We start from the raw sequence: 24215 nt of genomic DNA, 5'->3' as shown, positions 1-24215 counted from the left end.
AAGTATGTGATTGCTAATTTTTTCAAGAAAGTTGTACACACATCAGCAAAGTACTGAGTTCCTCTTCAAAAGATCCTGGTCTTTACTTCCCTTTTAATTGTCACATGAGACTTTTTGATATCTTATTTTTTAAAATCTGTGTATATTAACCAAGGCTTCATTGAGGACATAATGTCTGCTTTCATGATTGAATATTATGTACTTGAAAGAAGTACTTATTTCTCAGAGTTGTCTTGTCACTGATGATATTAAATATTGCTTACAGCTTTTATATTTAAAAATCATAGAATCACAGGATTGTGTTTTGAGTGTTCCTTGCTAGGTAAGCAAGCTGGGTAAATAACTTATTAATCATGAAGAAAATTAAGACTAAGATCATAGTAAGATAGTCAAATCAAAGTTTAAGAGCAGCATACCTAGAATAGTTGGTCACCAGTAATTCAGGCATTTTTAATAAATATTTTTTTAAAATATATTGTTAGAACTTAATTGCTTGATTTTTGGATTACATCCCCAGGAAGGTAGAGATTTAAAGCTGCTGTCACTTAGATGGCAGGTAATTTTCCTGATAATGTAGTAGCAAATTAGCACTTTGATCATATGGAGTTAGATATTAGGTTTTCTCTCTAGTATTATGATTATTATTTTTGAACATGTCTTACAGACATATAACTTTGTTTTCTGAAGAAGCAAGTTTAGATGTATTAACACTTATTTCTGTGATACTGAACCATGTCTGATTACTAATGTCACATGGAACAAGCAATCACAACATTTGTGTTCTGCTTGAAATACCAGACTTATTAATGCATTATAATTGAGTTCAAGATAAAGTGAAATTATCATGAAATTATTTTATCTTTGTCTCTACAGGTGGTAATGGCACTGCTGAAATACTGGCCAAAGACTCACAGTCCAAAAGAAGTCATGTTTTTAAATGAACTAGAAGAAATTTTAGATGTTATTGAGCCATCTGAATTTGTTAAAGTTATGGAACCTCTCTTCAGACAGCTAGCCAAATGTGTGTCCAGTCCACACTTTCAGGTCTGTATTTACTGCATGTACAATGATACCAGAATTTTTGTACAGCAGACTTGTAATGTATTATTCACCATAATTAATTTTATTTGTTGCAAAGGAGTCTTCAATTCTATGTCAAGTTGCAGGGATCCAAACATTAGCTTAACTGTTTGTTCTCAAGAGTGCAATATGTGCATTCATTTTGGGAGATTCACTTCAGTGTTGTGCTTAGCATAAAAAGGCTGAAAAACTCAGTGTTCTCAGAAGTGCCTGAACCCTTTCAGTATAGTGTTTGCATTTCATTTCTTGTAATACAAGTTCTGCAAATACTGGTTCTTTTGGAAAGTATTTCTTTGCTTGAATTTCAGAGTTCATGGGTTATAGATTGAATCATGAGCCTAGCAAGGTAAAAAGCAGTTTTTCTGTCTCTTTCCATCAGCTCCATGACTCTCATTAGCACTAAAAAATCCAAGTCTGATCTGCAACTTCTCTTACCTTTCCCTTATATTTGCCAAATGTTATGATTATGTGCTCTGTAAGAGATTGAAGAAGTGTTCCTTTTTTCATGTTGTCTTAGGTTGCAGAGCGAGCATTATACTACTGGAATAATGAATATATTATGAGTTTAATTAGTGATAATGCAGCAAAGATTTTACCCATCATGTTTCCATCCTTGTACCGGAATTCAAAGACGCATTGGAATAAGTAAGAAACACTTGTACAAATTTCTGCTACTTCACTTCTGTGTAGTTGTAGGTTTAAGAGTTTGGATCTGTGAGTTGCTAGTTTAACACTGTGTTGAGCTGTTTATTCCATGATATTGAAGTTGCTGGATAAAGAGACTGTTGTTGTCTATTTTGAGGAAGTATTTAGAACTGTGGAAGATAGCTTTTCCTTTTTTAATTAAACAAGAAAGTGTTTTAGTGCATCTAATCCATTACATTATTCTATAAATATGGAGCAAATTTGGCATTCATCTGTAGTTCAGATACTTCTAAAGACTTAACTTTGATTTCTGATCACTAACCTATTTGCTGATCTGCATTTCTTCTGCATTCTAGTGAAATATGTTGTAGATCAGATAATTTTTTCCCCTTCTTTTTATTTTCTTTTTGTTTACTGCTTGTTTTCTTCTTTCTCCATTGATTATTTTCGGTTTTTTTCCCCACAATAACGTAGTACTTACGCATGAAAACAGTCCTGGTCAGCTCCCTTCTGCAGCTGTTCCATTGTAAAGTGCCTCTTTGTTTGAGCTATTGTGCAACTGCTGGGGTGGTGACAGTATCCCAGTCTGGCTCTAGCTGTGAATTGAGGACTGCTGATGGGCTGGCCAAGAATGAGTAATCAGTCTGCAATTAAACTCTAGGAAAGAAATGGAAAATAAAGTGATGTTAAAGTGGTTGCTTACTGTCACTGGGTGCAAGCAGTAACAAATAATGTACTCATTAATAAAATTCCAATTCAGTGATGCAATTGTACATAGTAAATGTGGGTTGCTGTTGGTTATTTTTTCTGACTTTCAAGGTCATGCATTCATTTTATTCTGAGTAAAAGTCATGCTACCAGTACAGCTGCACTCTTATTTGTAACTCCATACACAATACAAAGTGATCATTTAACAGATTGCTTTTTGAGCAGCAGTACATTATAGCTTGGAGTTGTAAATTAATCTGTACAAGTGCCTTATCAAGCAGATTGATTTTGTGTAATTTTTGTGATGTTTTCAACTTTACTTTTCTAACATATTTCTTAAAGAGTTCTGGCATAATTGCATTGAACTGAGTGCTGTTGCTGTGTGGCAGTTTTCAAAAGGAATGGGGTCTTTTTTACACTCCTTTTAATTACTAACTCTTTTTTTTCTTCAATTTATCAGTTGCCAGTAAGTTACTTACATCAAGATCTTTAATGCCATACTACATTTTCCCTACTAACTCTTATGGGATTAGTGTCTGCTACTAAATTTCACAACTAGGCCTGTATTGATACATGTAGTACTAAGAGTGAGGTTCAAATGTCAGAAGTGTAAGTGATAAGTAGTACTGCAGAGTAAGAAAACTTTATTCAAAGTTGGTAATTTTAGTGTTAGGCCTCTTGTGGGTAAATTGAAACTTCCACTAATTAATTTCATTTCCACTTATTCTGAAATGATGTAATTTTCCAGTTATGTAGGCTATTGGCTACTGTTGACCAGAAAAAGTAGATTTCAAAGTTTAAAGTACTCTGAGTTTCAACCAGAAGTTTTACTTATAGGACAATACATGGCTTGATATACAATGCTCTGAAACTCTTCATGGAGATGAACCAAAAACTGTTCGATGACTGCACACAGCAATTTAAAGCAGAAAAACTGAAGTAAGTTTTTATGTCAGTGTGTCTGTCTGTTCCTGAGTCATTTGTTCAGAGTGCTTTAGCTCTCAAAAACCACTGTGTCATCAGTGGGAAGTTGCCTATTTTATTGCAGCAGTCTCAAAGTTGACTTGCTGAAACTTCTTGTTATATGTGAACTAAATCTTAACAAAGCGTCTCATGTAGGCTTAGACCTCATACTTCTGGGGTCACCATCTTCCTAAAAATTAAGTTTTTGAGAGGGACACTGCTAATGGTGGAACCCAGTGTAGAGAATCTGTTGAACAGTTTAGTTCACATCCTGTGTTTATTTTTGCATGCTTTATTTACCCCGTGTTACTTCCTTTCGTGTTGTCACTCAGTTTGTCCCAAAATACCTTCCCAGTATTTTTCAACATTGCATTGTGTGTTAGCATATCTTCATATTATTATATAAGTTACCTGAAATCAAGTTGTTATTCTACAGTAGTGCAGGTCTCTAGTACAGATTTTATTTGATGAAAGAATCCTACTAAAATGAGATAGAGAAGTCAGAAATATTAATGGTTTGGATCTCATTTTAGAGGCTGGAACAGTTAGTGGACTAGCAGAAGTGGGTTAGTACCTACTCACTAACTGGATATGAAATACCTGGATTTGAATTTATTTTAAATTTCAAAGCAATCAGGGATTCTTTCAAGTAGTGGTTCAGATTAGACACCTATTTTAAACTGATATACTGGAAGTATACAGATTCTCAATGTAGATTGATTTGTCCAAGTTTTGAAGTTCCTTATTAGAATTCAAGAAGACATTATCTTGTACAGTATCAAATTCTTAAGGTTTGTGTGTTTATAGATGACAAAATATGAGCATTGGCTCTTCAAAAAAAGACTCTAATTCTCTTTTTCCTGATTGCAAGTAAGTGGAACCCCTTTTAAATAAGAAATCAATTCTTTTCTTCTTTGATTTTTATAACGTTTTTGGATGATGTTCTAAGTATGAGCTAAAGCAGAGTGCTGAGCAATGAGCTAGCAACACAAAACCAAAATAAAAAATCTCCCCCCACATAAGAACTGAAAAGGGGGATGGTTGAAGGGTTCCTACCTCCCATCTTGAATTCATTTAATTGAGATCTGGAGGCAAATTGTGTATGTGCTTGGATACAATTGCTCTTCCTTTTTTTTTCTTGACATTAGGGTCATCTGATCTGTGCATTGAGAGCATTTTTAGTACTCTTAGTTCAAAATTATTGTAAATTCTACCAGCCTTCAAAGACAGGTGGATCTTTCTAGTCTCTGCAAGAAGATGTTTATTTGTAAGAAAGAAAGATTTTACATTTTCAAATTGCATTAGGCATAAGAAAACAAACTTTTTCTACTTTGTTAAAAAAACCCACAAAACCAAAAAGAAAATGATCCACATTTATGTCATCTCTCTGGACTTGCTGCTCCCTAGGATGAGTGTAGTTTTGTTGGGTACTTCTCTGTTAGAGTTCAATTCAAAATGTCTCTGGTGCCTTTTGGTTTAACCTGTTGCCTGAAGCCATTGGGCTGACAAGTAAAAATCTCTGCCCTTTCATGGTCAGTTGTCAACCTCTTATTTACTAAAAGAACATTCTAATAATTAGAAATAAAACAAAAATGTGCTTTCAGCCTAGATCAAAACTTCTTTCTATTTTAATTTTTGCTTTTAACAGTGTACATGTACTAAAGATAAGCTGGTATCAGCCAGTTTGTTGCTTTCATGAGAAAATCTTGAGTTTTTCCCTTTTAATGTTGATTTGAGATCATGGGGTATTGATATAATGCAAGTTATCCTGTCAACAGTGGTGTTTTGGACAGTAGACTCAAATGGGTATAGCTGAACAATTTATTTTGTTGAATTCTTTTACTTCTATATGATTTTTTTTCCAGAGAGAAGCTAAAATTGAAGGAGCGGGAAGAAGCATGGGTTAAAATAGAAAATCTAGCCAAATCAAATCCCCAGGTATTTAGAAAAGATTAACATGATCATGTTTAAATACTCTAATTTTGTTAAATATCAGTGGGGGAAACAGGTCTGATGATCATGGAAATAAAGGAATTTCACCAACTGTATTATGAAAGATACACAATAAAAGTACTTTTCAAATTTTTAACCTTTCTCTTGTGCAAGTAATTATTTTTTTAAAAAAAAGGTTTCTCAAAAGTATGATATGAAGCACTTTTTCCTTTCCTTGTAATAGGACTTTCACCATATTGCAGTTTGAAAAGTTATTGTGCAAAATTATGGAAAAATATAGAGAGGCCATAATTGGTTTCTCTTGAAAAGCTGTTTTGCAAACAATATATTACAAAAGAGATCTTTCTGCAAACTGAGTTTTGAGTGGTCAGTTTTCCTTTGTATCAGATGGATTAATGCTGTATGTTCTTGTCTGGTGCATTTGTTCCCATACTTGCACTGGGCTGCTCTGCTGGTGAACCTGCTGCTCAGGTATTTCCTGCAGGAACCATCCTGTCCAGCATTAATGATGTGGCTCAGTTATGATAACAAAACAAAGAGGTCCTTTAGGCTATTCATTGGATGTTGAAATTGCAGGAGAAGGAAATGATTTGGCTTGGATCCCCCCACACACACCCCCTTCATTTGCTTGGAGATTGCTGCCAGTTTTCTTTCAGCTCAATCATATGAACAAAAAACCTCCAAACATTCAAATTACTTCACAGCCAGAATTCTGTTATACTGTAGCAAGAAACTTAATGTACTATATATTTCCAAAACCATCTAGCTGAGTTTAAAGTGTTGGAAGAGGGAGAAATGGTACTCTGTAAACAGAAGTGGGACACTTCCTGGTCTCAGAGCTATTTTAAAACAGAAAGTATGAGGTAATCTCTTTTTCTAAGAAAAGGAAATTCGTGAATGTTTTTTTCCTCTTGGGTTATTTGCCAGGGAACAATTAATAAACTGATCAAGTAAAATCTACTAAAATGAATAAACTGTCAGTTGACAACAGGTTAATTAAGTGAATCAAAAAGGACTATTCATATGAATGCAATAATTGACTTCCACTGACAAAATATTTCTCTGATTACATAAGTCATACATAAGCATTGCTTGAAGAGAATTTGATATACATGGTCACTTGCTATCACAAATGATAGGCTATTGCCTGTTTGGCTAAATAAGTAGATTGAGTTGTAGAAAAATTCAGAGTTCTATGGTATCAATTTCCTTTTCTTTCAAAGGAACTTTTCGTAAATACATTTTCTGATACTGGTTAACACCACCTGTATACAGTATATTCTGCATAGTCTGCTTGAAGAAAGCTAATATATGGAAGAAATTTAAAATACAAATTACTGAATGCTCCACTGAATTTGACATAAAGATATAAATGCTTTTAGTGCTCTAGATAACGGACTTTTAGGAGTTTCTTTTTTCCTGAAATGTCTATTAACTTTCTAGTTTGTCTAATAACTGATGATTCTTGTTATTCAGACCTGTTCCTGATTCTGCTTGACACAAAAGTACAATTTAAGATTTTAAATCATTATATTTATTAAATCCTTGCTCTTAGGAGTTTTTTTAATTTTTTCTCATTTGCATTGAGTTATTGGTACCTGGTTATTACTCAGATACCAAAATATTAATGAGGAAAAAACTGATGAAAAGGCCTGTGTGTGCATGTAAATAACTTCTGAATTCAAAACTATATACACATCATCTGAAATAAAATAAGATCTGATGTATTGAGATTACTGGATAACAAAGATTTTGGGGTTTTTTAATTCCTAAAGTACTTTTATAATTGTTTTTCTTTCCAAAGACAGAAAAGGGTATTTTTTTGTTTGAAATCATATTAAATGTATATTAGGTATATTTGGTCTTTACTAGTGTATTTTTTTCTTCCAACACAAAATTGCATCAGCAAGTAAAATTATTGTGTTTGGATTCTTACATTGTTCACAGAGCACTTGACAATGTATTAATAAGGTTTCAGATTGCCAAAGTAGACATGCAATACTGACAAAATCTGAGTATTTTAAAATTGAGTCTCAGATAATCAAACCATCTTTTTTTAATGCCTACTGTATTTCTCAGCAGGATATTTCTGCCAAGTGTGAAAGTATTGGAGTTCAATTCTAAAATCTATTACTTAATCCCTGGATGCATAAAATATTGAAGTTAATCTCAGATAACTAGTCATATCAATCAAATGCTCAAATACACTCCTAGTGTTTAGTTATTATGACTAAGAATGATTATTTTAACATTTTGCATTTTATTAGTACCCCACATACAGTGACACGAGTTTGCTGAACAGTCCTGTTGCAATGGAAACAGACGGGCCTTTAATTGAAGATTTGCAGACGCTGAAAAAGACAGTGAAAGAAGAGGCTTGTCAGGTAAAGCCTTGTGGAGATAGCAAAGTGCTCCAATTTATGAATTCATTTCTTTAGGTGACTGTTAATCATGAACTTGGCTTGTATTTTCAGCCCCATAACCATTTGTTCTGTAGTAATAGGCTTCAGCAGGGCTGCTGCTTTGAAATGATAATCTAGCAGCCAGAAGTAGTGTTATGTGTCTAATGCCTGTGAATCTGCTACATAGTCTCTTTTAAGGTTTCTTCTTAGAAACTTTGTTGGACAGCTGGGACTTAGGTGCCAATAAATAAATGGCTGAGTAAAATCCATGCAGTTTTTAATAAGGACTTGTTTATAGTCCTTATTAAAAAAAAAAGAATAAACAAGTAAATTAGGGTAGGTGAGACAGACATGGGAACTACATAAAGACACCATTATAAAGTTAAAGGTACTTTGTTAGGAATATTGTCTGGTTTTGAGAGAGCATTGGCAAAATGGTAATGATGTCATGATTGTTAATATCTTAGAATTTCATAGTTGTTTCTAGTTCGTCCTCTTAGCATAAAAAAAAGGTTTTAATACTTGAAACTGCATAGATGGTAGGGTAAAGAGGAGAAAGTATAAACTTCTTTCCAGAGATTTTTTTTTCCTGTAAGTGAGTATACTGATGTGCAAGAAGTACTCTTAAATAATGTTTAGTAATCAGTATGTTTGGCTAACTTGGTTCTATTTTTATTTCAGGCACAAAAAGATCAGAAAAAAGATCGTCCTCTTGTGCGACGCAAGTCAGAACTGCCTCAGGATATCTATACCATGAAAGCCTTGGAATCACATTGCAGAGCTGATGAATTAATATCACATGATGGGCATTAAACTATTACAGTGAAATATATTATTTTGGAGGAAAAGTTGTTTTCTTTTCTGGACTCAGTTCTACAGTAGAACTTAATTTTTTGTGCCATACCAATCAGTTACACACAAAGTCAAAGCTTTCTTCAACCCATTTCTGTAGGCAATAAAATAGAGTATGCAGCTCAAGATTAGTAGTTCAAACAATGGTAAATTACCCAGTTCCATTTGCAGAATATTGGGTTGACCATAATCAAGTGGACACAATTTCCTGGAGGTGTTGTCATAGTACCAACTAGCTGATATCATGCAGTTTTTATAGTCACATTTGAGAAAAATGTTCCATGAAATCTAAATAAGTGAATGACCAATAGTTGGTACTAATGATAAATGTGTGTTTTCAGAAGGAAAATTATTTCAGATATAAGTATTAAACTTTTTTCTAGGATTTCTCAGCTTTACAGTTGTTTCAACATTATTGCTGTCTTGTTATATACCAGCAGTTTTGAAAATACAATTATTCTTTCGTATTATAAAACATGGCTTACAAACTGGTAACATTCATGACAATCCTCAGTCATCATTCCTTTCTAAGAATTCTGTAAATTCATTTTTCTTTTACTTAGGGTAAAGATATATATATATCTATATATACCACATCCTAATACTTTATGTATATTTAAAGCCATATCTTCCAGTCTTTAGTGTGTAATATGGCACCAGTATTCCAGATATGAACTGGTCGAAGAATTTTTCCTAAAATGAAAATTTGTTTACTATGACTGGGAATAGACTGAATATAAAATTTCATTTTAATTTTTTTCAAGTCAATAAAATAACTCTTTCACTGTTTTCTCCCTTATCTGAGCTTTTAATACTCAGCATTTTTCTTGGGCTCTAGGAGTTCAATATTCTGTGGCAGATACTATGTGTGATTTCAGTTGCATCAGTTTTTATCTGAGAGATGAACACATCATAAGCTTATTAAAATTTAAAAAAAAGAAAAAAAAGAACAGACTCTTGAATTCCATTCTGCTTCTTTTTAAATGAGTCTAAGAGCTGAGGAGATAGTGACCATAATTTTACCGTGAAAATATTTTTGTTGTTGTTGTAAAGAGCACATGTGCTGCAAATACACCTCACAAGTGAACTGAAAATGCATCTGAGTTGCTGATGATCTTCAAATGCTGCTATATATTCCACAAGATTACTTGCATGTAATGAGCTTTTTGTTGTAGATGGAAAAGCACGGGAGGAAAATCTCTTTTAAAATATAGTGCTTTGTCTTCAATATTTGATTTCTCTCAGGGTGGCCAGTATTTTGACTTACTTATCCTGCTTACAAGCTGTTTGAAATGTGTTCTGCTATTCTAAATGGGTGATTAGTTTCTTTTGTCTCTGGCAGTAACATGATATAACTTAATGTTTAATGTCTTGATGCATAAAGAGATAAAAAACGTGGCTTCTTTAAAAATAGTTTTGTTTTACTTTTTAAGGAAGTATAACATCTCCTGCATCCATAAAAAAAAGTATTGCTCAAAGCAGACATTCATAGTAACCTTGTGCAGATGTAGTGCCTGCTGTTTGTTGGTTGCATTTAACATTCGATTTCCAATATTTGTTACATTGTCTATTGGAAGAAAATTGTGAGTGGTAAATATTGGCTTACAACACCTAAATTTAAAGACCAACCCAACCTTTAAGTGGAATGTCCACTGTGTCTGAAAACATTTCCTGTAAAACTTGAAAAAGAAAATGCTTTACCATTAGGATAAACTATATGAAAACAGTTTAAAGATGCCTTCTACTTTTGAGGGAAAAAGGGTGCTTTTTTAATTGTGTAAAGCAACGTCTCTGTATTTTGATATACCATTGTTTGAACTTCCATCTTTAGCTGGTAGATTATCAGTTACCTTTGATTTTGGGTGTTCAGTATGTCTGTGCAAGAGATTGCTGAAAGGAATTATTCTTATGTTATCCAAGTGGGGGGGAAAATCCCAACTGTATATCAGTGTTTGATTGATTGTGTGATACTCAACGTATAAGAACATCTTTCACTGTCTAGATTTTATTTTTATTCTTTATTGAAGATAAACACTCACCAAAAAGGGAAGTATTGTGATAATTTAGATGCTTCAAGTTCTCTATAAAGGCATATTTGAAATTTTGGGTCACTGAACATTTGCTTAGGCAATATTCCAAAATCTTACCATCACTAATGGTTTAGCATGTTTGTTATCAATATTTATATATTTCGTATAATCTTGTACTAAACAATTCTAAAACTAATACATCCAAAATAAAAAGAAAAATTAAAGTAGAATTTTGGTGACTGTTGTTCTTCATAAAGTTCTGTCTGATACCTTCCCCCATTTTCCAAAATTACACCTGTACATCAGGAATGTCGAAAGTAATATTACAAGTGTCTTTTTAGTGTGGCTTTAGTATGGCTTCATTTTAATATTGTACATACATTGTACCTTGTTTTATGGTAATAAGTAATAAAAATGTAGACTTCATATTTTGTACAGAATTGTCCTATGTACAGAATAAAAAGTTCCTAGAAACAGCAAAAATAGGTAAGTGGCACAATTATTTTTCATTAGACAATATCTGTAACATTATACGTTAGTGGAATGTTAAGTTCAAATGTACCTACATATTTTTTAACATTTTGTAATTCAATTTTTTGTTCTGGCATTGTTTCTGAAGAACTTCATACACCTGCCATTTAATATGCTTTTATCTAATTTTAAAACTTAAAAAAAAAAGGTGTATTATATGGACAAATAAAGAACATGTGAATTTTACTTGCTCATCATGAAACTAAGTTTAACACAAGGTGTTTGGGAGTGTGTTCATATTATCACTGGTAGCAGACTCATATGTGCAAATTAACTTCATAAATTTCACAAAAGCTAGACAAAATTATGGAAAGGCCATTAAGTAAAAAAAAAAAAAAGAAAAAGCAGGAATGATTGATACTCAGTAGAAAAAGCAGACTGCCTGTAGAACAGCAATCAGTACTAAAATCTGGTAGTGCTCTAATCTACAAATAGAAAAAAAACATCTTTCATACTATAGTGTTTTCCCCTGAAACATTTCTGTATTGACAGGCTTCAAGCAAAGTAACCATAAAATCTTGGATTATTTTGTGGTGCTCGATACACAATCAGGTGGCAAGGATACAGGGAAAAACTGAAGTTTGCAGTAAGGCTTGTCTTCCCTCTGCAATCCATAAAAATCTTCAAAAGAACTAAGGAAATTAGTCACATAAAGCTGACATTCAGTAACTGGGGGAGTTGGGGGTGGTTGGGCCTGGGATCAAGAGCTGACTACTGGCTTGAGTTACAAATATAAGATTGGAGTTACAGGTTAGGTCTGTGTAGTGAAACAGTTTTCTGCATGAGCTCAGTAGTAAACTCATCAAATCATGAATGAAAAACAAGATATTGAAACAACTGAGGATCCAGTTATTCACCTTTGGTAATCAGGGTTAAATACATCTCAAAATACAGTGTTTTAAAATACTGAGAGCAATGACATTTTTTCCACATAAATACTTTAGTGAGTTGCCAGCTTTTGCAGGAAATGACCTTTAATCCTTGCCCTCTAAGGGAATTAGTCTCAGGGGCTTTGACCAGCAGTGCTTTTTGGCACTGCTTTCATGGTTTGGCTTTGTAGAATTGGAAAGGAAGGTGCTAGTGTAGCACATATTGCTTGTGTTTGGAGATGTGTTCGTTTGCTTTATCCACCTCGCAAACATACGTACAGGAGATAGCTGTGATTTCAGGTTAGCCATGTTCTGCACTGTTTTATGGGCCACCCACCTAGAAGTGGAGCACTTCTGCCCCTTGGATCTTGTCCTTACTGTGTGCTGTGATTGTGAAGACTCTGACTGTGTATAGCTAATTAAGAAATGCCATTCTAATTACCATATCGCTGTCTCCCTGGATTATAGTTTCTTTTCTATGAGGAGACTTGGCTTGGGCTGTCTTTATGCAATAAAACTGGATGTAGTTAAACATTTTGTATGAACAAATTCCCAAGGGAGCATTGACTGTGGAGCTAAAAGAAGGCAGTGCATTCATTATTCCTTGCTCAGCTCCCTGACGAGCAGCAGGGCTGCAGCTGGCTCTCACTGGAGCCAGGCACGTGGGGACTGCATTCATTCCCTCCCCAGGGAGGTTTGTAAGCACTGACCCTGTGGTGAGGAGGGGAGAGGGCAGTCACATAATTGCCTTGAGCTATTTCAGGCATTTTTGTGATCCAAAAAACCACACTGAGCAGGTTCATGCTAGCATGAAGACCCTGCCATAGTAATTTTTCTAGTAGATTCGCTGTAGAATTAAAGCTGCAGGAGGATTAGAGATGGGAAAGGAGGTGATTTGCCCTAATGGTTACCTCTTGGGGTATTTTCCTTTGGTTTTGGTCTCAAATACTACCAAATTAATATTAAGTATAGAAAAAAAATCCTTTTTTTCCCCCTGCTGAAGTTCTTTCTTTTACAAATTACAAAAAAGGTTTTGTTTCTACATACATTGTATTGCATTTTCTAGGAGTAAGTCTTGTGTCTTGACAAGTCCTGTTTTCATTATGAACCTCTGAAATATGTGTCTTTAGTTAAATTACATGGGAAATCTGTCATATTGGCAGTCTTTGCCTTTGGGTGGCTGATTGCAGTGGCTTCTCACACCTGTAAGAAGGGCCAGGTCTTCTGTGTCCCTGGGAAAAGGACATGCATAATTAACTAGAACCAGATCAAGGCAAATGCTTTTTCACCCTGATTGAGCAAGTAAAGCCTTTCCTCTCTCCGTAGGCTTTGACTGCAGAAGAGAACTTATGTTAAAAATTAGTTTCTCTTGTCTGTGCCTCAGTTTCCTTTAACTTAATTTGCATCTTCCTCCTGCTCCCCTTAGCACAGTAGATAAAGCTGAAGAGATTAAAGGAATACAAATTCTCTACCTATGCTGGCTTTTAGTTGCAAGTGGCCTAACACTTGATATCAGAATTCGACTTGTTGCACATGGAGGATTTCTGATTTTAAAACCTACAGTAAGATGAGACTTGTTGAGGATTTTTGACCCTACTTTTCTACAAGTCAGCAGCAATATATATAAATATTTACTTGGAAATTAAAATTTCCTATCCCTGTCCTGCTTTTTTCTACTTACTTCCTTATTTTCCTTATTTGCATTTTTTCCTGGTAACAGTTTTACAGCAGTGAGATATTGTATCTTGCATTGTAAGCTACAGAAATTCTGTGACAGTTTGGCGTGGCAGATGATGCCTGCTCCAGAAGAATGAGCCTGCCTGTACTTGGAATCATTGCTTGAGCTCACCTCCAAAGAGATGCCAAGTTACACTTGAGATGTATCTAGGTTGCTTAGGAATATTATCAACACCCTTCTAATCAACATCTCCACATCCAGAATGTGAATTTAACCTGTGGGTTTGGGGTGCTTGGCCTGTGCTGGTGTTTACTGTGTGGATGTAAGAAGTAGCTAATTCTCCCTGCATTGGAAAGCTGTCAGCCAAGACAGGATAGCCTGGGTGGAATTCAGACAGCTATGCAAAGTTAGCACTTTTTTCATACAAAACACAATCCTGGAACAACCTGAATGTAGAAGAATTACAAGGTGTGGACAAACTAGACTTCAGAAAATTGAAATAGGTGAGTGCTGTATTAAACACTGTCTCAGTAACCATTCTATGAACAGAGCATTCAGAGATGTATCTACCAGTATTTTTCTTCATCAAAAAATCACCTTAGTGGGAGGGGGTGTGTGCTAAATAGGTTTGATTCATCAAAAACCAATCACCTCTGTTCATTTTGGTTCTTGCAGTTGAAACTTAGTTGCTGAACAAATGATTTTTCTTCCAGACAGGAATGTTTGAGATTTTTATTACTTAAGAAATCTGTTTTTTCAAAGGTAAACTGGACTCAAAAATGCTTTAGGAGCCTGCCTGAACATGGCGTGCTTTTTCCCTTGGTAGAATAGAGGAGCTGGGATATGTGGGTGGGCTTTGCAGATTTCTAGTGTCCTAGCTGGACATAAACACTTTAATTCTGAGTTACACTTGTGTAGAGGCTTACAGATCAGGTCTTCCTTTGCTAGGCAGGATATTCTACCACAGCTTCCTTATTTCTTGGGCAGTACATCTGAACAGATCCTGGGCCTGGGGGTCTGTGCATTTCCCTGTGTGTCTATTGAAATGCATGGGAGGTTCAGATGCAGTTTTGTACGGTTGTCTTGCTTTTCTTTTGGGGACAACCCAAAGAAAACCCATTCCCTTTTCTACTTCCCTATGAGCAAAAGCTGGAGTTTCAGTCTGTGGGTCACCCACCATCCCTGGTGTACTTTTGGGGAGTCAGTGGAATTGCTTTGGAACTTCACTGCCCCCTCCCCTCTCCCAGACACCTCCAAATGCAGCCAGGACTGGGGGACTAGTTTGGGCCAGGAGGAACAGGATGGTCCATCTCAGCAGCAGTGAGTTAAACTCATCTGATACCTCCAACAGTCAAACATACATTGAGATGTGGCAGCTGTAACAGATGTTTAAGAATTTTTTAAAATTAAATTCTTTCATTTTTAATAAAATCCCCTTTCTCACTGAAGTACTCTTTGTCCCTGTCTCCTTTTATGTCCTTTGCTTTTGGGAAGCAGTTTCACCAAAGACTAGGATTAATGGTTTGGGTGCCAGATTGATTAAACAGTAATTAGTACGGCTGGCTGGCTGGGCATGTAAAGCACGGAGATACTTCACTGAAGAGGCCTTGCAGTTGGCCTGCTGCTTTCTTCACGGGAATATGTCATTTTTGCCACCTGACCTAATGGCTTCTGGCCTAATTTTTCACATGAAATAATCACTATTTACCTTTGGACAAACGAGCCTCGGGCCTGCTTTATCTTCTGGGTAAGGAGGCAACAGCGACAGGACACATCTCCCGGGTGCTGCTGCATTCCCCTTTTCCCTCACAACCTGCGCTCTCCTTCCAGAATAAACCACTGTGGAAGGGATAAAACCCTTGTGGAAGGGTTCCTGTGGGGAACTTTTCACTAGCTGAAAGGAGCTTATAAGAAAGACGCAGAGGAGCTTTTTACAAAAACATGTAGTGACAGAACAAGGGGAATGGATTCAGACTGAAAGAGAGTAGGTTTAGATTAGCTATTTAGGAGGACGTTCTTTACAGTGAGGATGGCGAAGCACTGAAACGGGTTGCCCAGAGAAGCTGTGGGCGCCCATCCCTGACAGTGCTCTAGGCCGTGTTGGATGGGGCCCTGAGCCGCCTGGTCTAGTACAAGGTGGTGCTGCCTATGGAAGGCGTGCTGGAACCGTGATTTTTAAGGTCTCTCCCAAGATAAACCGCTCCATGATTTTTAAGGTCTCTCCCAAGACAACCCGCTCCATGATTCTACGAATAGGCGGCGGCGGGGAGCGGCCGCTGCCCGGGCGGGGCGGGGCGGGGAGGAGCGGGCCCGCCCGTCCCAGGCTCCCCCGCGGCGCGGCCGGGCGGGGCTGGCGGCGCGGCGGGCGGGCTCAGCCGGGGCGCGGCCGGGCGGGCGGAGCGCGGTGCCGGCCGGTGTCCCTCTGCCTCGGCATGTCCGACTCCGGCGGCGGCGGGGGCGGCGGCCCCGGCGGCGAGGAAGGCGGCATGGAGGTGTCGGGCTCGGCTGTGCAGAACGTGGCCGACGTGTCGGTGCTGCAGAAGCACCTGCGCAAGCTGGTGCCGCTGCTGCTGGAGGATGGCGGCGAGGCGCCGGCGGCGCTGGAAGCGGCGCTGGAGGAGAAGGGCGCCGTGGAGCATATGCGCAAGTTCCTCTCCGACCCGCAGGTCCACACGGTGCTGGTGGAGCGCTCCACACTCAAAGGTGAGGCGGGAGCGGAGCCGCCGCGGTGGCAAAATGGCCGCTGCCGGCCGCGGCCGCCGCCCTGCCGCGGGTGGGAGGGGCGCGCCTCCGCCGCGGCCCCGCTCCGCGCTCCGCCTCAGCGCGGCCCCGGCCGGGAGGCGCCGCGCCGGGCACCGCGGCTTCGCTGTCGGGCTCGGGCGGTGGCGGCACAGCCTGGGCTGCGGGCGGGTCCCGCTGGCCGCCGCCCGGCCTCCCCCGCCGCCTTTGTTCCGCGGTCCGGGCCCAGGCGGATGCGCGGCGGGGCTGCGGGCTCGCTGTGGGCGCAGATCCGGGCGTGCTGCGGCCGCGGCCGGTCCTGATTGGGAAGGCACCGAAAACGCTTTGTCAGCTGGCCGTGGCAGCGCTCCTGAGGCAGCCAGGCTGCTCGGGAAGTGACCTCCTGGGCGAGGCAGAGAGCCGCTCTGAAACAGAGCGAGAGCGCCAAAACCCCGGATAAAGGCAAAAAAATAACCAAGCCTGAATCGACCTGTAAAAAGCGTTGTTTCATGGTTAAATAGGGAGGTCCTGTAATTGACAAAGGAAGATGTGGGCCTTGCCCTGCCTTTGTTTCGTTATCGAAGCCTGGTGGCCGTGGTGCTTGCGCTCAGAAGCGCATCAAATGCTGCATGAAATGCAGCCAAGCTCAGACTGTGGCTGGAGTGTCTTTGTTACTCGTGCTGCTGTAACTTTATTTCGAAAATAACTTGTCGACAAATCTGTTGCTAAATAGGCTCTTAGAGTCACAGAATGCAGCCTAATATGCAGTGACAAAATGCAGCAAGGTTTCATCAATAATACAGGCTTTTACTGTTAAACAAGCCCCTCCAGTCCATAAATGGCTACCTGCCTGCCAGGGTGAGCGTGCAAAATTCTATTACAATTCTGAATCCCTACTCCTAGTATGCTGGTGGTTCTGTTCCTGTATATATCAAATCCTAATAAAATCGTATCTCATATTGTGCTATTTAACATGTCAATAACAAGAGAAACAATTTAACGTCCTGATGTATGCCCTGCGGTTGTTGCATACAGAAACATCAAGAAGATTCTTTCACTTGCTGTCTATTAATTGTAAACTTCAGATATTGCTTAAAAATACCCCATCATTGTTTATTTTTTGCCTATATCCAGATCATCCTCCTCTTTCCCCTTCCAAAGTTTGAGATGTCTTTTCTAGTAGGGTTAATTTTCTCAAAGAGAACAAAAGAACTGCTGTCTTTATGAATTCATGATACAGTGTTTAAAAAGGTTTAAAGAAAACCATTTAATATTAATGCAGATGATTCCTGCATTTTTGCTATGCCTGGATCATGAGAATGGTTATCCCTAGTTAAGGTTGGAAATAATATCATGGTGATCAGTTATCTCCAGGCTCATGGCATAGGTATTCTTATATATGTATGCATAAAAAGAAATTGAGAGACTCATTACGTGTCAAAAGCCAAATACTAATTTATGATGCACAGATGCCATTTCTGTCCATGTCTTCTGGTTTAATAGCAGTTACTTGGGCAGAGTGGATTTTGTGAATGACAGCCAGGTGTAGCAGATCTGAAATCTCCAGCAGCATATGGAAAGCTCTGACACTGTTAAAAACTGTTGTTATTGAAGCTTGTCCATGGATTGCATTGCATGAAGTAGATTATTGATTACAAGTACAATAAAACAGAAGCCTTATTTCTGCACAATGAAAGCTGCATTCTGGATTCACCATCTCCCCAGCCTGCAAGGGACAGAGTAGGGCAGAGTCTGCTGTAAAGTGTCCAGCCAGAGTGTGTCCCCCAGCCGGGAGTGACCTTCTGCACTGGAATCACTGCATTGCAGCACGGCTGCCTGCATCCTCAGCAATTACATCAGCTGTGATGCACTGAGTACTTCCCACGGCTTGGCTTTTTGTTCTGCCAAGACATTTTTGTTGTTGTTGTTCAGAGACTTAATTTCCAAATCATTTTCAAAGTAAATGTCTGAAAATGCAAAGCCACCTTTGGAAGAAAAAAGCAGCTGTTTAATGTTCTCACTGAAGCATAGTTGTCCTGGCAACATACCTCTGAAATAAATGCACATTCTGTATTGCAGATTTCTCTCTCATATAACTCTTCTGTGACTTATAATTCACTTACTGTAATTCTTTATTATTTTTATAGCAAGCTAAATCTTAATGGAGTTTTGTTTAAAGACAATGAACCCATTCTGCATCTGAGACATATTGCAAAGCTACATTTGACCTAATTTAGTTAATTAAGTTGGTGTGGAGCTTAAAGGTTAGGAAATAGTCTGATAACAACAGAAGGTGGTTGAGAAGGAGTGGCAGATGTGTTAGAAATTATTTCTTACATACAATATTTTTTGCAGAGGATGTGGGAGATGAAGGAGAAGAGGAAAAAGAGTTCATTTCCTACAGTATCAGCACTGACATTCATTATGGAATAAAGTCAAACAGGTGAATTAGTAAAATAGATCTTAACATTTCTACTCTATGTATGTAAAACTTGTATAAGCAAATTTACTTGCTTTACCTACAAATTTACCTTCGGTTTGCCTATTGCTTTCAGGCAGTTTTTTTATCCAAGCTTGCCAAGGCAGAGGCTCTGATAAAAAAAGGGTGTATCATGAGGCTGAAAGGAGTGGACCTAGGACTTCTAGCTATGGGCTATTAATTTTGGCTTACATGCAGCTGTAACATACACAACTTGGGTTCAATATTCTTTGGTTATGTCTGGCTGCTGTTACATATTTATTTACTATTTATGCCTCACTTACATTGAGGCATATTTGACTCTGAAACTTTGTAAAATGTGTTTGTCTTTAGTGTGCACCTATTTCAGAGTCCTTATTGATAACTCAGCTTGCTTATTGCTGAACTGTAAAGATGTATTTATTTGGAAGACTTGTATTCAAGTCTCTTAGAAGAAGGATTGTGAAGTGTGATGATACTTTTTAGATTTTACTTTTGGATTGCCATTTGGCTCCTAACCTTGCAGTCAGATTTAAGCTGTTGTGTCACTGAAGTGTCAGATGATTGGTCAGTAACTCTCTTCTCTGTTCCGTAGCCTGGCGTTCATTAAACGTACAGCAGTGATCGATGCTGACAAACCAGTGTCTTCCCAGCTCAGAGTGCTCACTCTCAGTGAGGATTCTCCATATGAAACACTGCACTCTTTCATTAGCAACGCTGTTGCTCCCTTCTTCAAGTCCTATATCCGAGAATCTGGCAAAGCAGACAGGTAATTCAGTAGAAATGGTGCATTTCTGTGCTAATGAACTGAAGTGTTTAATGATTAAAAAAAAGTAACAAACAACAGTGACTCTTCAAGGTGAATCACATGAATTGTTTTAGCACATGGTTGGTATGATGCTGTTGCTGACTCTGGGGAAACAGTTCAGGTCTAAATGTGTTATGTATGGTTTTTTGGTTTGCCTTCTTACATGTAAACATCTGTGCTTTTTCAGGGATGGAGATAAGATGGCTCCTTCAGTTGAGAAAAAGATTGCAGAGCTTGAAATGGGCCTCTTGCATTTGCAACAGAATATTGAAATTCCAGAGATCAGTCTGCCCATCCATGCAACCATTACTAATGTTGCCAAGCAGTGTTATGAACATGGAGAAAAACCAAAAGTTACAGATTTTGGTGAGAAGGCTGAGGATCCATTGTTCCTTAATCAGTTACAGTCTGGAGTCAACCGCTGGATTAGAGAAATACAAAAGGTAACCAAATAAAGAACAGGGGGAAAAAAGCAACCAAGTAGTAAGAACTTCTGTGTAGTACTGTGTATCTTCTTCACAGATTAACTGGTAAAATTCTGCTTGTGCAGGATGCTCTGAAGATCTCAGACCAGGTTTTTGAGTCACCAGAAACATTGGTCTAAATTAGGCTAAGTCTAGTTTAAAATTAGGCTGAGCCTAGTCTTAATTTGGAATCTAGTCTAAATTGTTTGACAAATAACCAAGAGTATGACTTTGTTTTACGTATTGTAATAGACTCAAGTAAATAGCAGTAATCCTGTGAATTTTGTAACTGTTCTTCAAATCTTTACAGACTGAACAGCAGATTGATACAGCAGATTGAGGAGCACGTCTGATTTGGCCTGTTTTGTTATTTCCCCCTGGTGCATCCACAACCACAATGGTTGCTCCAGCCCTATCTCATAATCTCATACTTCTGCCTGTTACTTTTCAAAAGAACTTCTGTTCTGTTGGTGTTACTCAAAAGCAGCATCTGAGATACTAGTCTGGCTTTTTGCCTCTGTTGCACAGGAAACACCTATTGCTCATGGAACAGTGTTATCTTTTCTTGCTTAAGGGCGTAAAACATTTGTTATCTTGCCTGGCTCATCTGCCTTTAGCCAGAATACAGACACTGCTCAGGAAAGCAGGCAGGTGACATTTTTAGGCTATGCTGAGGATTATTATATGAGGGTCCTAAAACCAACCTTTAGGATCTTTGGAATTACACTTTTCACATGTTGCATACAGTTCCTACACTTTTCAAAGAATGAGTGCCAGAACTGTCTGAGGTTGGGTTATTAAAACCTGGCAGTTGTTGCATGTTTCAATTATTTAAGCAAGTTTTTACAGCTGAAGCATATAAATTAAATGCTTTTCTTTCTTCCTTTCTCTTTCTCTCCATTACCTTGCAGGTGACCAAATTAGATCGAGATCCTGCATCAGGCACTGCATTACAGGAGATAAGCTTCTGGTTAAATTTGGAAAGGGCTCTGTACCGCATTCAGGAAAAACGGGAAAGTCCAGAAGTTCTGCTGACTCTGGACATTCTGAAACATGGCAAACGTTTCCATGCTACTGTCAGCTTTGATACTGACACAGGTAAAGTATCTGTTCAATAACATTTCTCTCAAATGTCATACAGAACTGTTAAAAAACCTGAACATTGTGCTGCAAAGAGCAGTGCTGTTGCGAGGAACTTTGGAATGGTTACAGGTAGAGATTTTGGTCAATGAAATGAAAAGTTATATTCAAAATCTTTTCCATTTAGGTCTGAAACAGGCGCTGGAAACTGTGAATGACTATAATCCACTGATGAAAGACTTTCCACTGAATGACTTGCTGTCTGCTACGGAGCTGGACAAAATCAGACAGGCCCTTGTTGCAATATTTACCCATTTGAGAAAAATCAGGAACACAAAGTACCCAATCCAAAGGGCATTGCGTTTAGTGGAGGCTATTTCAAGAGATCTGAGCTCGCAGCTGCTTAAAGTGTTGGGAACCAGAAAACTGATGCATGTGGCCTATGAGGAATTTGAAAAGGTATGTTATGGCTTTGTGATACTGGTTGCTGTATTTTTGTGTTGGACAGTGACTTTCAGGCAGGATGTAATTTGGGAGCTGAAGTTCCTTTTCTAAAACTTTTTTCAGGTAATGGTTGCGTGCTTTGAAGTATTCCAAACCTGGGATGATGAATATGAGAAGCTGCAAGTTCTGCTGAGGGATATCGTGAAGAGAAAAAGGGAGGAGAACCTGAAGATGGTGTGGCGCATCAATCCTGCTCACAGGAAACTCCAGAGTCGTCTTGATCAAATGAGGAAATTCAGGCGTCAGCATGAGCAGCTGAGAGCTGTCATTGTGAGAGTCCTGCGACCTCAGGTAATCTTGGTTGTTACAAAACAGAAAATCTGAGTGGCTTCTTCAGGAGTGTTACTGTTACTTGAAGTTACCAACACAAATGTAGTGTAACATTCAGTTTCCATGTTTAGTTTTGAACGCTTGCTAATAGGCTTACCTTTAATTCTGACTTACATTGCATAATACATGCTTGTGTTAATAAACTCAGCAAGTCTAGACATAACACAGAGGAGATTAATAAATGTTTAAATCCTTGAACTTGGCTAAACCACAGTGGAAAATGAGATTATGCTGCACAGTAGTGGAAGTTTGCAAAGTAACTGTGCTGCCTTGTTCCTACTGGAAGTTAATTCTGAAGCATGACTGAAAGTTTGTTAAAAACTTATCACTGATTGGCTGGGGGTTTGTGCAATATTTTTTAAAACCAACTGCATTTTGCTACTTCAGGGAAATTTTGAAGTATCCAGCTCACTAAATTGTGATTCTAATATAGGTAACAGCTGTTGCCCAGCAAAATCAAGGAGAGGTACCTGAACCACAGGATATGAAAGTAGCAGAAGTCCTTTTTGATGCTGCAGATGCTAATGCAATTGAAGAAGTCAATCTTGCTTATGAGAATGTTAAGGAAGTAGATGGATTAGATGTTTCCAAAGAAGGTACAGAAGCCTGGGAGGCAGCAATGAAGCGCTATGATGAGAGAATTGACAGAGTTGAAACAAGGATAACAGCCCGTCTGAGGGACCAGCTCGGTACAGCGAAGAACGCCAATGAAATGTTCCGAATCTTCTCGCGCTTTAACGCCCTGTTTGTGAGACCTCACATTCGCGGCGCCATTCGTGAGTACCAAACACAGCTGATCCAGCGTGTGAAGGATGATATTGAGTCTCTTCATGACAAATTTAAAGTTCAATATCCGCAGAGTCAGGCGTGTAAAATGAGTCACGTTCGTGACTTGCCTCCTGTGTCTGGGTCTATAATTTGGGCAAAACAGATCGACAGGCAGCTCACCGCTTACATGAAGCGTGTGGAGGATGTCCTTGGCAAAGGCTGGGAGAACCATGTGGAAGGTCAGAAGCTGAAGCAGGATGGAGATAGCTTTCGCATGAAGCTTAACACTCAGGAGATCTTTGATGACTGGGCAAGAAAAGTTCAGCAGCGCAACCTTGGCGTGTCTGGTCGCATTTTCACCATCGAAAGCACTCGTGTTCGAGGCCGAACTGGAAACGTCCTGAAACTGAAAGTCAACTTCCTTCCAGAAATAATTACACTTTCCAAAGAAGTCCGAAACCTGAAGTGGCTTGGTTTCCGTGTCCCACTAGCAATTGTCAACAAAGCTCACCAAGCAAACCAGCTCTATCCATTTGCTATTTCTCTCATTGAAAGTGTCCGCACATACGAGCGAACGTGTGAGAAGGTAGAAGAGCGTAACACTATCTCACTGCTGGTCGCTGGCCTGAAGAAAGAGGTGCAGGCTTTGATTGCAGAAGGAATTGCACTCGTGTGGGAATCATACAAGCTTGATCCATACGTGCAGCGCTTGGCTGAGACTGTCTTCAGCTTCCAGGAAAAGGTTTGTGTTTTCTGTCTAAATCTGCAAAACTTTTACATTTATAATTCAGTAATGTGTGGTTATCCAAAAGTGTCATTGGATAGCTGAGAACCAGTTCTGCAGCTCTTGGTTTAAGTAGCTGATTGAGTCTGCACAAATTGGCCAACTGGATGGATCTTTTAATAGTGCTAAAATTGCTATTAGCAGTACTGTTTTCATTGATATTGCTAAAATTGATGGTTTGCTGCATCCAAATAAAGATACATGATTAACCATTACTGAATTATTGTTTCCTTGATCTAACCTGTCAAACTAAACATCTCATTTTTCCTAAACTGTCTTAGGTGGATGATCTGCTCATTATTGAAGAGAAGATAGACCTGGAAGTGAGATCATTGGAAACATGCATGTATGATCACAAGACTTTCTCTGAAATCTTGAACAGAGTTCAGAAAGCTGTGGATGATTTAAATCTTCATTCATACTCAAATTTGCCAATCTGGGTCAATAAGTTGGATATGGAGGTAAGTTTGAGATCAAGGAGTAGTATATGTTTAGAGGTAACATTTTATTCAGGTGCAAAATATATTTTGATTATTGTCTTCATAATCACCCAGGGAGACTTTTCTTTATAGTCACACCAGAGACTAAAT

At 38.4% G+C, this 24215-nt stretch overlaps 2 protein-coding genes across 4 annotated transcripts in view; both read left to right on the top strand.

The window, feature by feature from the left end:
* The window catches only part of PPP2R5C (protein phosphatase 2 regulatory subunit B'gamma), a 71122-nt gene extending 60006 nt beyond the window's left edge, over positions 1-11116 (top strand). For all 3 annotated transcript variants that reach the window (XM_063159943.1, XM_063159945.1, XM_063159944.1), the window contains 6 exons: positions 874-1044; positions 1598-1725; positions 3271-3372; positions 5262-5334; positions 7617-7733; positions 8433-11116. In XM_063159943.1, the coding sequence (XP_063016013.1) occupies positions 874-1044; positions 1598-1725; positions 3271-3372; positions 5262-5334; positions 7617-7733; positions 8433-8564 (723 nt within the window). In that variant the 3' untranslated portion in view covers positions 8565-11116. The remainder of the gene's footprint in view (positions 1-873; positions 1045-1597; positions 1726-3270; positions 3373-5261; positions 5335-7616; positions 7734-8432) is intronic.
* A 5012-nt stretch (positions 11117-16128) lies between these two features.
* Positions 16129-24215, top strand: part of DYNC1H1 (dynein cytoplasmic 1 heavy chain 1) — a 44491-nt gene continuing 36404 nt past the window's right edge. Inside the window, exons 1-9 of the mRNA XM_063159941.1 lie at positions 16129-16414; positions 18785-18872; positions 19483-19656; positions 19883-20138; positions 21071-21257; positions 21427-21698; positions 21807-22034; positions 22507-23583; positions 23907-24086. Coding sequence (XP_063016011.1) covers positions 16144-16414; positions 18785-18872; positions 19483-19656; positions 19883-20138; positions 21071-21257; positions 21427-21698; positions 21807-22034; positions 22507-23583; positions 23907-24086 — 2733 coding nt within the window. The 5' untranslated portion in view covers positions 16129-16143. The remainder of the gene's footprint in view (positions 16415-18784; positions 18873-19482; positions 19657-19882; positions 20139-21070; positions 21258-21426; positions 21699-21806; positions 22035-22506; positions 23584-23906; positions 24087-24215) is intronic.

The sequence above is a fragment of the Melospiza melodia genome, chromosome 6 (genome assembly GCF_035770615.1).
Source record: "Melospiza melodia melodia isolate bMelMel2 chromosome 6, bMelMel2.pri, whole genome shotgun sequence".
NCBI classification, from domain to species: domain Eukaryota; kingdom Metazoa; phylum Chordata; class Aves; order Passeriformes; family Passerellidae; genus Melospiza; species Melospiza melodia.
This window is presented reverse-complemented; position numbering and strand designations above follow the sequence as displayed.